General features: G+C 31.5%; 1 protein-coding gene and 1 non-coding gene across 2 annotated transcripts; one reads left to right on the top strand and one right to left on the bottom strand.

The window, feature by feature from the left end:
* Positions 1-703: 703 nt before the first annotated feature.
* Positions 704-6,554, bottom strand: LOC146916658 (putative aminotransferase ACS12). The gene is made up of 4 exons (XM_085718649.1): positions 5,974-6,554; positions 4,406-4,540; positions 1,918-2,078; positions 704-1,662 (listed from the first exon to the last, which is right to left on the bottom strand). The coding sequence occupies exons 1-4, from the start codon at positions 6,421-6,423 to the stop codon at positions 807-809; spliced, it is 1,602 nt and encodes a 533-aa protein (XP_085574775.1). The 5' UTR covers positions 6,424-6,554; the 3' UTR covers positions 704-806.
* Positions 6,555-12,973: 6,419 nt separating this feature from the next.
* TRNAG-GCC (transfer RNA glycine (anticodon GCC)) lies at positions 12,974-13,044 on the top strand. The gene has a single exon. It is a non-coding gene; the product is annotated as a tRNA-Gly (tRNA).
* The last annotated feature ends 1,999 nt before the right edge of the window (positions 13,045-15,043 follow it).

Below are 15,043 nucleotides of genomic sequence, written 5' to 3'. Positions count from 1 at the left end.
AAAATTTCTTGAAAAAAAAAATAAAATTGGTTTTTGTTTGGCCTATTAGGGAGGTAAGTAAAAAAAAAAAAAATTTACAACGGGGTGAATCAAAAGAAAATTTTTACAGGGGAAAAACCGAAAATGACCTATATTACAGGGGGGTAAAGACCTATTATACCTATTTATATTCTTTCAAAAAAAAAATGAGAAATATTTATATCGCAAAATAATATTATTTCAAAAAATGAGAAATACATATATCAATTAATTATTTCAAAAAATAATATTATTTATTTCTTTTTCTCTTTCGTCCACAAGTCTTGACTCAATCGGTAAAATTGTCAAAATTACAAAGCAGGATGCCGTGACCAAAGTTCAAACTCTGGCGTACCTCGTCCGAGACATCCAGGTTCTTTACAAATGTAATGTGCATAAAGCAGCCGACATTCATTGCAGGAAAGACATGTATGTAAGTACATTTCAAGGCTGAAAGTGGTCTATAACAAAATTCTCATATAACTCCATCAAGTCTTTGAAATATAACTATTTACTAAACTAATAAAAGAATGATCCAATGGAACCATGACATCTATATATAATTTTGTTTTTCGCCGAAAACGATTTTTCAAATGTGTATTTACCAAATGATTGAAGCCAGTTTTGCTTCAAAAGAAAATATTTCTTCTGCAATGTTAATGAAAATCCTGCATTCTTCAAAAGATTTAAACTTGAATGATATCTAGGGATGTATACTTTCCTTCCAAAAATTTATAAAGCAGCAACAAGAGGCAGTAATCATAATTGTAAGAAAAAATAAAGGAAATTCAATTGGAAGATTTACAACTTTCAACAACTTTCCGAATCCTATCAATAACTAGAGGGATTTCCTCGAACGATATAGTTGTAAAACAAATACGAAACCATCCTGGTTCTATGCAATGGCAAGCCGATCCAGGAGTTATATTTATCTTAGCAACACTCATAAACTTCTCCCATAATTCAAGTTCTCCTTTCTCGCTATAAGGTCTGATTAAACCACTCATATCAGCCCAACAGAACATACCGGCGCTGCTCTTAGCACACTTGATTCCTAGTTTGGTTAAACAATCCACAAACTCATTGTGCACCCGTCTTATTCTATTTCGGTTGGTTTCAATGTATTCCTGAATGAATCGTTTATCGGAAAGCATTGAAGTAACTAACCTCTGTGTTGGTGCAGATATAGATGAAAATCTGCTCATTTTTTTGGCAGCATCCAAAACAGTTTTGTTGTGTGAATGTATAACTCCGACTCTAAATCCAGCAATCGAAAGGTCTTTTGATAGGCCGTACACTATATGAACGCGGCTTTTATCTATATATTCTGAATCGAGAACTTCGGCTATACTCACAAACTCCTCGCTTCCGTACGTGGAGCCTGCAAATACTTCGTCAGCAATGATATGAATGTTTTTATCTTCAGCAAAGTCTAGAAGACTGAAAAGCATTTCTGGTGTCAGAATATTGCCAACAGGATTTGAAGGGTTCGAGATGAGAATTCCGCGAACTTTGACTCCTCGTTTTCTTGCTTGACTAAATGCTTGTTCAAGGGCAGTGATGTTTAGATTGAAATTGTCAGTACTTCGACAGTGAACAGGTATTAAGTCTATCCCTGGACGCCATCTTACGTCCCTGTCAAAGCTGCATAATCACTTTTTTAATTAGCTTTTAAATTTTTTTTATAGAACGATAGAATTTGAGTTAAATAATAAAAAAATAGATTTAAAAAAACTCCTTATAAATAGTTTTTATACATAAAAGATAATCTCCTTTTTAATTAAGATATTTTTAAAAATATTGTTTAGCCTAACTTCTTTTAAGAGAAATGACAAAAACAAGTCAGATCAAATAAAACCCAAATAGGAATCAATAGTTTAAGAAAGTGCCGTCGATTACCCTGGATAATAAGGTGTAGGGACAAGGAATGCATTTCCATGGTCTGCCAAGCAGAACGATAGTATCTCAATTGCAGGAGTTGCTCCCGATGTTAGTACCATATTTGACGGGTCAAATTCTACTGATCCTCCCATAACCTGATGCATAAAATCTGCCAACGCCTGCAAAATCATAGCAAACAACCAAAGTTTAACAGACAAACAAAACAACGGCAAGACCTAACTAAATCAACAAAATTCAAATACAAAAAAGTTATTAAATAACAAACTTTAAAACAACATATAATTCTGTAGTACAACCACCGTCAAAAACCTTTTCGCACTAGATAGGGTCAAACGACGCCATAATGTCTTATTATGTATCATGTCTAATGATCACAGAAAATGGCAGTTTGTTCAAATTCTGCTACACTAAAGCGCCACAATAGTAGCTATTTGACAACACTTTACAAGATGTGTTATAGCGCTATAGCGCATCGAACATTAGGCCATTTAAATATAAACTTATCTTAATAATCTAACCTATAGTTTTCCATGGTCTTCCTCTTTCTCTAACTATTGAACTATTTTCCATCTAGTCTACCTTAATAGTGCTTCTACGAGTCTTCCCCACAGATGTCAAAACCACCCAAGACAAGACTCGGCCATCTTTTCAAGAATGACTTGTTATTCCAACTTTCTATCTAATTTGATTCCTAATGCTAACTTGTTTTGTGTGACCCCCATCAGTTGTAACAAAATTAACCTGTTTCCTGTACGAAGACAACAAAGAACTCTAAAATTAAAATGTCGGTTTGTTGCATCAAGATAAAGGTGTTTATATTCAAAAAGTAACAATTACACTGTACATTAATAAGAGAATTGTGTTCTTAAACGCAAAAACTCTAAAAGCTCAAGTTTCTATATTTAACATAAAGAGAATTAAAATATACTAACATTACTAATAACTTTAATAAAAACCATTCAGCTAACAAGGTTATATCTCAACTAGCATTGGCTCAAATATGGGAGCAGTGTTGTCAAATAGTGGCTATAGGTATAGTGAAATTTGAACAAATCATCATTGCTCCGCCGTACACTATTTAGTACAAAGTGTTGTCAAATAGCGACTATAGCACTATAGGCTACAGCAGAGCAAAATTTCAACCAATCGCTATTTTCCACGATTCACAACTATGTATAGGAAAATATGGATATTATTAGAGGATCAATTCTCCAGAATGTTAGAAATCCTATAAAATTATTCATCTTAAACTTCTGGTATAACTGATTAAAGGTATCAGTCTCCATGACCAAGTGATGTGGTCTGCACTCTAAACTCTAAAGTTTGACCCTTCACACTTCAATTCTCCAAAATTTAAAAATCATCATCATCAACAACAACAACCGTAATAATAATTAAAATTAAGCACAAGAGGTTTATTACAACATTTTAAATACAATAAGTCTACAAAATTGCTAAAACTTATGGGATAACTAGTTCATAAACAACAACACGCCATAACACCTATTCTCATTGTGCTACACACAAGTTCTTGCACTTCCACTTAATATTTAATGATAACAATAAACAAATTTCAAAAATCAATACCTAAAAGCTAAATATCAACACAGAGTGAAAATCATATGATTCCTTAAAATAAGCAGTTTAGTTAAATAGTGACTATAGCGTAGCAGAACTCAAACAAATCATTATTGTTCCGTGATACACTATTTAGAATAAAATGTTGTCAAATAGCGGTTAGAGCAAGGTTAAACCACTAATGTGTGGTGCAATTTGAACAAAACACTATTTTCCGCGATCCAAGATCAACAACACTTAAATAAGTGGATTCAAATACCACAACACATGCATTCCCTCTAAGCAAAATACAATGCAGAACACAACAACCAAGCCTTATCTCACTAAGTGAGGTCGGCTACGTGGATCAAACGCCACCATAATGTTCAATGATATATCATATCCCTATATAACTCATTAATCTCTAGATCCTTAATACTTTAACCTTTAGTTTTTTCTAGGTCTTCCTTTGCCTATAGTGATTTGACTGCTCTCCATCTTATCTACTCTCCTTATTACAGAATCTACAGGTATTCTCTCTAAATGACCAAACCACCTAAGCAAAGTTTCTACCGTCTTTTGTACTATAGGTGCTACCCCAACTCTTTTTCTAATATTGTCATTTATAATTCTATCACGTCTGGTCATACCATCCAACGCAACATTTTCATCTCTACACTTATTTTACTCTCATGTTGGTTCTTTACCGACCAACACTCTCCAATGCAACATCGCATCTCCTCTACGCTTATTTTACTATCGTGTTTGTTCTTTCCCGACCAACACTTTGTCCCATACAACATTACCGGTTTTACAGCTGTATGATAAAAAATTTCCCTTCAGCCTGAGCAACATTTTTGTATAACATAAAACATAAAACAGTACAATGCAGCAAAATAACAGCTAATATATAAATAAATTCACTTACAATTTTCAATTCATTCAATCCATGAAATGATTGATAAGGCGCAATTCCATTTATACTCAAATTGATATCTTCATTCCCCATCATTGATCCCTCCAAGTTCTTCACCAACCATTTCTCAATCAAATCCAAACTCAACTGCACCACACAACAACAAAAACCCAAAATTAAAACAAAACAAAAAAAATTAAAAACAAACATACCCATAAAAGTAAAAGACAAGAGTAAATACACAATTTGGTCCGTCACAATTTTCTCGCAACCCAATTTAGGCTTAACATAAAATAATGTCCAAATTAATTCATGTCATGACATTTTCATACCAGCAACAAATCAGTCTTTCTGCTATAATTTGTGAGATACCAATTTGTCTTCGGTATAATAATGTCAGAGATTAATTTGAATTGTGTATTATATGATTTTGTAAGTGACTAAAAAAAAATTGTAAGCACCAATTTGGGTCTTTATTCAAAATGCAAAAAGACTAAAAACCCATTTTGATCCCTCACAATTTTCTCACGCCTACACTTAGAGATCGTTTGTATTGACTTATTTTTGAGCTTATAAAAAATAGTTTATACAAATAAATAAGTTTTTATGTTAATTCATAAATGTGTCAAAAAAATGTTAATTCATAAATGCTCACTAACGAAAATTGAATCATCACAAGCTACTTTCTCATAAACTACCTCGACAAGTTATCGATAATACATAAAAGTTTACTTATTTGCATAAGTTGTTTTACATAAACTAAAAAATAAACCAATCCAAACAAACCCCTTAGACACTCAAAGATAAAACCACATTTTCATACTGGGGTCAAATTAGTCCCTCCATTCTAATAAAACAAAACAGAGACTAATTTATCCTCATTATGAAAATATCAACAACAAATTTGGGTTTTATTTTTGTTATAGTCCCCAGAAAATTGTAAATGACTAAATTCGGTCTTCACTCTAATAAAACAACATAAACATTTTTTATTACTTCTTTTCTCACCCTATGAATTTCTCGTGCACTCTGTGGAGTTCACCCTATGCAACAACATAAACATTTTTTACTACTTCTTTTCTCACCCTATGAGTTTCTCGTGCACCCTGTGCAGCTCACCCTATGCAACAACATAAACATTTTTTACACTTCTTTTCTCACCCTGTGTTTCTCGTGCACCTAAATACACTGTAAAAACCTCGAAAAACACTTTGAAATATTTTGGATTTTAGAATCCAAATAAGACGCGCAAGAAACTCATAAGAGTGGAAAAAGTAACGGCACAAACATTAATTACTACTTCTTTTCTCACCCTATCAGTTTCTCGTGCGCCCTGTGTAGTTCACTCTATGCAGTTCGGATTATAAAATTCATATTGTCATAAACACAGTGTAAAAACCTCCAAAAACACGTTGAAATATTTCGGATTTTAGAGTCCAAATAAGACACGCGAGAAACTCATTCGGTGGGACAAGTAACGTCCAACATTTTTTTAAACAAAAAAACAACATAAACATTGTAAAATCCGAAAAAATCATTAAAAAAAAAAACACAAAAAAAAAAAAAAAAAAAAAACTCACCTTGTTATCAGACAAACCAAGCTGAATAATCCCATGAGGATTAAACTTAACATGATAAGGATCTTTCTCAACTCTTTCAATTCCAACATAATAAAGAGAATCATCACGTTTCGCAACAACATTCGCAAGTTTCGACACTTTCACACTCGAAATAGAGCCACGAGAGGATAAATTCGAACGAGAAGAAGAACGAGGAAGAAGAAGCGTAGGAGAAGAAGGGGTATTGTTATTATTATTCTCAGGACGACGTCGTTTAAGGTAGAGTTGAAGAAAGTAGAAGAGTGATAAAGGGATTAAACTACCGAGGAGAAAACCGTTACGACCTTGAACTACGGCTTGAAGAGGAACGATGAGTTTCATTCCGGTTCGAGAGGGAGAGGATGAAGAAGAAGAAGGTGGTTGAGATTGGGTTTTTTTGGGGTTGGTGGGTTTTTTTTGGGTTTGGGTCATTGACCCGGGTTTTTAGTGGATTGGTATGGTGTGGTTGAAGGGAATGAGTGAGTGAGAGAGAAAGGAAAGGAAAGGAGAGGAGAAGAAGAAGGGAGGAAGAAACAAGTGTGATGGTGATGATGGATGGATGTGTGCGCCAAATGAGTGTGTGTTTGTTTTGTTTTTTCTCTCTTTTTGTATTTTTGTTTTGTTGTTGATTTTTAATTGTTATTTAGATCCTTTTGATTTTGATTATGATTTGATTCCTCATAATTGTAAACACACAAATCATTGTATTATTTGAATATTGTTTTTTAATAGACGAATTGACAAAGTATTCGTAAACTCACGCACACAAAGTAGAGATGTCGGGGTTTAAATCAGGTCATGATGTCTGGTCTAATAATTTTGACATTGTTGTCAGTTGAGTTAGGACTTATTGGATATCATTATTTAAATATTTATCTAGTATGTATTTGATCTACATTATGAATCAAATATACTCGCTCCGTTTCAAAATGAGTGTCACTTTAGCCAAAAAAAATTGTTTCAAAATGAATGTCACTTTACATTTCTAATACAACTTTAAATTTTTTCTCCCAACTTTACCATCAATAAATACTTCAACTTTTCTCTCTCACACAATTTTCAATACAACTTTAATTTTGTCTTGTTCTTATAAAGTAAGGTTATTTTAGTAAAATTGCTATGACATTTGACTACTTTAATTCTTTCCTTAATCTGTGTGCAATTGGCTAAAGCGGCACTCATTTGGAAACGGATGGAGTATCAATTTTGGTTGATCAATTTGTCTTTTATAAAAGATGATCGGAGCGAGTAACAAACAAAGAACTAATTCATGCAAGTGGTAAGTGACTTTAACCCATTAAGTATATGGTTGTGGATTCGATTAATGAGTTATGTGTATGAAAAAAATTAAATTGAAAGATGAGAATCTACCTTGTGTATTTTACAAATTCTCCAACGGATAATTTCGTATTAATATCATGATAACTAAAACAATAGTTTTTGTATAATAAATAGGATATTCTTGTCCCCGTGAAAATGGCTCGATTGGCATGGACGGTGGGTTTGAGTTTGAATCTCAAATCTTAGAATATTCCCTTTGAATGATGAATTTCTTAATATGGGAAAATAATTACAAATACTTGCATGAGATAGAATTATTCACTTTTTAACACTATTTATAACATTACATCTCTTCTTAGCTGAAATTAATATGAATTTTACACGTTAAAAATAAAATTCACACAAAGTGATTTGATCCACATGAATTTCACACAATAAATGAGTGAACGTTAAATGAGAGTGTTCATAACATTCATCTAGATTTTAATTTTCTTGAGAAAAAAGTCACATTTTTTCGAATTTATCTTACAATACTCTATAAGTCGATGTAACAAAAGAAAAATCTACAGGTGAAGTGGAGATCACCTACGGTCTAATTTCACGCAATAATTGTTAATTTGAAATTAGATGGTTTTTATCACGCACTCATAACCATTGTTAACTTAATTGTCAGTCTATATCAAAAAAGTAAAAGGTCGTAACTACGCACACGATTACAACAAAGAATCCAATATTCCATATAAGTTAGTATTTTAGTTTAAGAAAAAAATTATGTCGTTTTACAATATTAGTATTAGTTTTATTTTTCTACTATACTTTAGCTATTTACTACTCTAACATTTTCTATAACAAAAAGCATAAGATCGTAACTATGTCACACGGTTATAACAAGGAATCCAATATTCTATATAAGTTAGTATTTTAGTTTAGGAAAAAAATTATGCCGTTTTACAATATCAATATTAGTTTTATTTTTCTACTATACTTTAGCTATTTACTACTCAAACATTTTCTAACTTTTGTAATTTTATAAAATAAAATTCTTCTAATTTTAACAAGTGTAATTTATCTTTCTTAATCTATTAATGAAGGAAAGTTTGTAAAATAATTTATAACTTCTTTTTCTCATATAAAATTATACGTTTCTTAATCGTGTGTCAAAGTGACTTAAATTTTGAAAAAGATGATTGAAGCAATTCAATTTGAATTTTCACTCAAAAATATGATTTAATCTCATTAAGTACACTTAATTAAAACACAACACATGCAACAAATTTCCCTTCCACGTGAATAGTATTAGTTAAGTTACTAGAGATTTTTTATTGACTTAAGTTACTAGAGATTTGAGTCCTCCCATATTAACGTGAATATATTGTTTTTAAAAAAGATATAAATAATTTTGTTAAGATATGTTGCCACTTGTGCCAATTTAATTTCTCTAATGTTTTTTATTTTACAAAACAAGGAAAGAAACAAAGGGGCTCCCGAAACTCATCATGTGCTCGATGATGTTTTCATTTGAGCTTGCATTTTGATGATAAAGTATTGGTCCGTATTGGAGTTTTGTTTTTTTGTTACCATGGGATGTGTGTGTGGATTATAATGTGATGCAATTTATAGTAATTCCAAATTTTAAGCTTTAAAAAAAAAAAAAACTATATGAATTTATGTTATGATTTGCAATTTTGCATGTGTCTTTTTGTGTAGGTTCGAATTTTTTTTATTGACCGTCCGTGTTTTTTAGAATAAATCCGATGTATAGAGTTGAATTCACTAGCATTATGAACACAATCATATAAATTCTGGTTGGAATTAACACAACCCCACAAAACTGATTTGTGAGGTGAAGATTGTCCTCATTTATAAACACATGTTTAAATTATCTTTGGTCCAATGGTTCTTGTAAGAGCCTCTGACATCATCTTAGAAATCATAGTTTGGTCTAACAAACAAAACCAGTTTGTGACATGATGATTGCCCCTACTTATAAATACATGTTCAGACCATCTTTTGTCTGATGTGAGACTCGGCCCAATGGATCTTGGAAGAGGCTCTGATACCATCTTAGAAATCGTGGTTGGTTCTAACACAATCCCACAAAATCGGCTTATGAGGTGAGGATTGTCACCACTTATAAACACATGTTCAGGCCATATTTTGTCCGATGTGAGGCTCTTTAACACGACCCATCACGACCAACATAATTAAGCTTGGTTCGTGGACATAAATGCTGGGTAGTTCAATGGATCTTAGAGAAGGCTCTGATACCATATTAGAAATCGTGGTTGGGTCTAATACAACCTCACAAAACCGGCTTGTGAGGTGAGGATTGCCCCCACATATAAACACATGTTTAGACTATCTTTTGAAACACGGGTACCAGACGGGTAACAGAGATATAGGTACCCACCTCAAACCCAAACCCGTCCAAAATGTAGAAAATTAATGTATTACCCTATTTAAAAAAATTGAAACCTAAACTCTAAATCATTTCACTCATACAGTCAGATTCTCAATGTGTCAGACAACAGTCACTCACTTCTTTGAGTTTTCTCTCTTCTCCTTCCACATCTCACACCATAGGTCTCTCATCGCCATCACCAGAACCATTGATCATCATCATCTGCATTACAACATTGCACTCGAGGCTGGAAAAAAAAATTAATTATTTTTTTTTATCCACATCGAGGATGGGAATGAGATTCAATTTCACATCTCTGTTGAGCATGGGTAAGTAACAGGTAAGTATATGAGAGTCGGGGATGCGGACGGGGAAGCTAAAATCCATCCCCATCCCACCCCATTGTCATGCCTAATTACCAGAAAGGTAGATGTAACTAATGTATGTGACTTATATATAGACAGAGACATGTGATATTCAATGAACCTAAAAAACTGTTTTTTTGCTTATAAATGTGATTGGAGGGAGTATATGCCACAACATAAATAAGGCATAAACAAACACATGTATGCTACAACATGAAAGCATGTAAAAGGCAACAACATTCATAGATGGTACAACCATATCTATACAAAAACGTGTACAATCACAATTGAATACAAGTAAGCATGCAAACATAAGCAGTTTAGAATAATATGGGAAAGCATGCAACAAGAACAATTATACACATAAAACACATACACAAACCCGCTATTAAGGCATGCAAAAGATCAATCAACTAAGAAAAAATTGCCAACTTAACATGTTCGGAACAAATGTATATAGGGATCAATTAGCTACCAAGCCAATAACCAATAAGATAAGAAATTCTTACCAACCAAGAAGCTCTAACCAAAAGTTAAAAGAAATAAAAAATAGGATCAACAAATATAAATAGACTTGTTTATTTAAAGCATAAGGATACCTAATTCCCTACGGATTTTGAGAAAAGAATCGAATGAAAGTGGGTTAGTGAAAATATCACAAATTGACATTTAATGTCAACATACTCAAAAGTCATATACTTTTTTTCAACTTGATCCCTAGGAAAGTGATGCCTGATCTCTATATATTTAGTGCGTGAGTGTAGAACTATATTTTTTTAGTAAGGTTTATCGCACTTGATTGGTATGGAGTCGAAATTTTAATCAAAGTTAAGAAGTTGTTGTTTTAGCCATAAAATTTGAGCACATCAACCCCTGACCGCAACATAGTCAACCTATCCGGTAGAAAGAGCAACATTGTGTTGCTTTTTACTATGTCACAAGACTAAATAATTTTCAAACAAATGACATGTACCACTAGTACTTTACCTATCCGATTTGCATCCGACAAAATCGAAATCGAAAAAACCTACTAAACAACATGCACTTCCTTTTCGATACCCTAAACCAAAATCTGATGTCCCTCTTAAATATCTTAAAATATTTTTCATAATTTTTAAGTGGGATTCCTCAAGGCATGCTTCATATCTAGCACACATATATACACCGAACATAATATCGAGCCTACTTGTTGTTAAATAAAGTAAATAATTTATCAACGTCAAAAAAAAAAAGTAAATAATTTATCAATTTTCACACTATTGCCAACCACCACAGTTTCACTATACCATCCGCTCTAGCCATCTCTTCCAATCAATTTCCAAAAAATATTTACAAATCCATCCTTTATATAGTGAATGATGTTGTGCATATTTTTTTTTTTATAAATTTAAACTAGAAATTCTCTCCCATGATAATAACATTGAGAGTTCCCCAAATATGCTCCAATAATAAATACCCGTTGCTCTCAAGGACAAACTCATGCCCTAGCCCCAGGCCAAGGAGCAGGGAATGCAAATGCATTGCGTGTGCTCTCTTAATTAATTTTCATCCTCAGGTTTTGTTTCCTTTATCTTTCATTTTCTCTTTACCCTTTATATGCAAAAACAAATAAAACAATGAATTTCCACAAAGAGTGTCAAAAGGACCATTTTTGATGATTTGTTGTATGATAATTAATTCTTGGACAGGGATAGTCCATTCTGAAGTTAATTCAACTACTATATGTTTTGTGTGATATGACGACATCAATAAACCATCTATATATTTGTCAAAAAAAAAAAAAATAAACCATCTATATAATGACATAATCACTACGAGACTTAAAAAAAACCTACGTACGCACGGTTATACAAAAAAAAAATTGAGCAAACAAAATTGATGTATTATATTTAAAATTAGATACATCAATTTTTTTTTTGGTGATCAAATTTTGTTAACTAACTTCTTTTATTTTTGTGTCAGGTAATTCAGAGTTTAGTTGGGAGTTAAGTATAGTCTGATCAAAAATTCTTCTACTAAAAAATAAACTTGGATTCTTCCGAATGATTTGTCATTTGATTTAGCTTATTAACCATTTGAGTTTAATCAATTTATTTATTTTTTTCAACGTCAAAAAAATTTATTTATTTTTCTTATATATAAGACCAAAGGTAGAAGAATTTGGTTGTGTTCACGAGTTCGTTAATCAACCCAATCACATGACATAAGTTTGAGTTTGATCAAAAATCTATACTTTTCATGTCAAATTCGAATAATCTAGTGATGAGCGGATAGTAAAACTGGGTCATGTGAAATTATTTTTCTCAAAAAAAATATAATTAAATGATATTTTCATTTAATTTTAAAATGGTAAATTTTATAATTTAAAATTTTAGATCTTGAATTAAATCAAAACACTACCAAAACAACACATAAAAAAACTTAAACTACATTAACAGAAATAAAATCGTAAATTTTTTTTTTTTTGAGGGAAAATCGTAAATTTTTTGAATAGGTCATAGTTGCAGATTTAGAATTATAAATGTATTACCTAAACCAAATCACATCTGCTTTGATTGAGTTGGACTCGAACTTAAATGATTTCAAATAAAACATGGGTTAAATTGTATGGATCACAAAGTTAAATAGATCGAACTGGATTCATGAACACTCTTACTTATTAAATTTATCAATAACTATTTTTTTTTATAACTTTATCTTCTAGGAGAGAAAATATTAGTTCATTTTTCCACATGCATTTATTGCTAGTTACATAAAAGATATAAAATTATTTTAAAAAAATAAAGTTAAAAATTTGACTAAGTAAATTGTTTTTAACAAAAGCTAGAGGTAGTAGTTGCCTACGTTAAATTTTACAAAAGAAATATAAAATAGTTGCCTACGTTAAATTTTACAAAAGAAATATAAAATAATACCTGCATTTAATTTCCAACAAGCACCAGTGGTCTAGTGGTAGAATAGTACCCTGCCACGGTACAGACCCGGGTTCGATTCCCGGCTGGTGCATTTGCTTTTTTTTTTTTTTTTTTTATCTTAGTTTAACTTTTGCGCAATATTTTATTTATTTATTTTTTTATCTTAGTTTTACTTTTGCGCAATATTTGTAATTTTGTATTACAATTTCGTGAAGGAAAATATGCTATTTTATTTTCTGACAACCGAAGGAAAATATATGTAGCGTTACAAACACTTTTTTTCTTATAATCAAAACAAACACATTCATTTGATTAGGACATTTGATAATTATTTTTTTGAACCAATTACGTGGTGACTGCAACGATAGAGATTAATCCTTCGAATCGGGTATGATCTTTAGTAAAGTTTTCTTTAAAAGAATTTAACACTGCTACAGTTTCAAGGTTGAATTTTTAGAATCTTTGTTTAAGCTGAATGAGAAAATCTCTTATCATCTCATTCAAATATTTGTTTTTAGATAGATGTTTGATAATTATAATATATTATTGTTTCCACTTTCGAAGACTGTATAAAAATAGCATGGTAACGAAAAATATTGATTTTAAAATTCACGTCAATTTGTAAAGGATATTTTCAACACCTGCAACTGGTTGTGAAGGGATGAAAATATGAATGTGAAATTGACCCATCACCACTTCTTTTATCAACAATTGCAGGTGAAAAGCTTCAATCTCCAATCTAAAATTTTGTATTATTTTAAACCTTTGTTTTCGCAGAAATATTTCTGTAAAGTAAATTATAATTGTTCTATCTTGCACTAAACAAACAGACACAAGACTATTAAAATTGAGTATTCATTCAATCTAAAACTTTGTATTCTTTTTTAATCTTTGTTTTGGAGGAAATATTTTTGTATAAAGTAATTTATAATTGTTCCATCTTGCACTACTCAAATAGACACAAGTTTAAAATTAAGTTTTAGACATGATGAGATTATGATATATTTTTACTTAAGCTTTATAAAGTCATAGCTTCACGCTTCTTTCAAACAAACTATGTTAACTCAAAATCTTTGAAAGTTAAACTTGATCACTTTTACTTTTGATGCTATAGTTTCCTCTTTGAAAGTTAAACTTGATCACTTTTACTTTTGATGCTATAGTTTCCTGAGAACGAGAAGGTATAGGAATGAAAAATGTTTGATGTGAGTCACGTCTCAATGTACCAAGAGGTGATGGAAACAAAATAGACTGTTGTTTATCTGTGTTTTTGGTAAACTACGAGTCTAGCTTTGCTTATTACAAACGAGATCAAACTAGAAATCTCAGGACATGTTGTACAACCTTTTTCCAAAAAATGTAAGAACGCTCACCAAGTTCATAAGTTGCTTTATGAACAAGACGGAGTTTTGGTAAGAAAATAATTGTCTCTCGACAGGGAAAAACACAGTAAAATGCAAATAAAAAGACTTTAAAAGTTTAAAACGTATAAACTTAAAGAAAAGGTAAATTGCATTAATGTAAAGGTGATTCGACAAATCAGATTACATACATTATGTATGACTCTTTTCTCTAGACGTTGATACTTCGAGTGCTAGAATTCTATAAGTGATTTGCGACCTATTTTTCATATGAAAAACTACTATTTATACATAGTGAAAACAACTAGAAAAAGCTAACTGCCATGATCAACACTTCCAATCGAAAACCGCATGTCCCTCCCCACGTTTTTCACTAAGGAAACCGCTGCTTTTGAATTTTGAATTCTTCCTTCTTCGAACTTTAAGGTTTATTCCACTCTTCCAAATGCTAAGTTCTTACCCTGTCGAAATCTCTATACTGAGGATAATGACTTCAATTCCTGAAAGAACAAAAGTCAACATATGTTGACTGCATTAATTGAACTTGTCGAAATTACAGGCTAACAACTGCTTTGATCGATACCTAGATATTGTGACAAATGATTTATTTTATTTTCTTGCAAATAAGTTTTCTACCAAAAAGTTATAGGAAGTTATAGGTCACCAGTCTCTATGAGATCGATATTTTTTTATATTATAATTTAGACAATGCATAGTTGCATTTAGTCA

This window comes from Medicago sativa, chromosome 6, assembly GCF_051527215.1.
Source record: "Medicago sativa cultivar Bolivia chromosome 6, Bolivia_mono, whole genome shotgun sequence".
NCBI classification, from domain to species: Eukaryota; Viridiplantae; Streptophyta; class Magnoliopsida; order Fabales; family Fabaceae; genus Medicago; species Medicago sativa.
This window is presented reverse-complemented; position numbering and strand designations above follow the sequence as displayed.

Coding starts and splice junctions, on each gene's coding strand:
- LOC146916658 (XM_085718649.1), bottom strand. CDS start 6,423: ATGACCCAAACCCAAAAAAAACCCACCAACCCCAAAAAAACCCAATCT. Junction 2,079..4,405: donor GATTGAATGAATTGAAAATT/GTAAGTGAATTT, acceptor ATGATTTTGCAG/GCGTTGGCAGATTTTATGCA. Junction 1,663..1,917: donor CCTACACCTTATTATCCAGG/GTAATCGACGGC, acceptor GTGATTATGCAG/CTTTGACAGGGACGTAAGAT.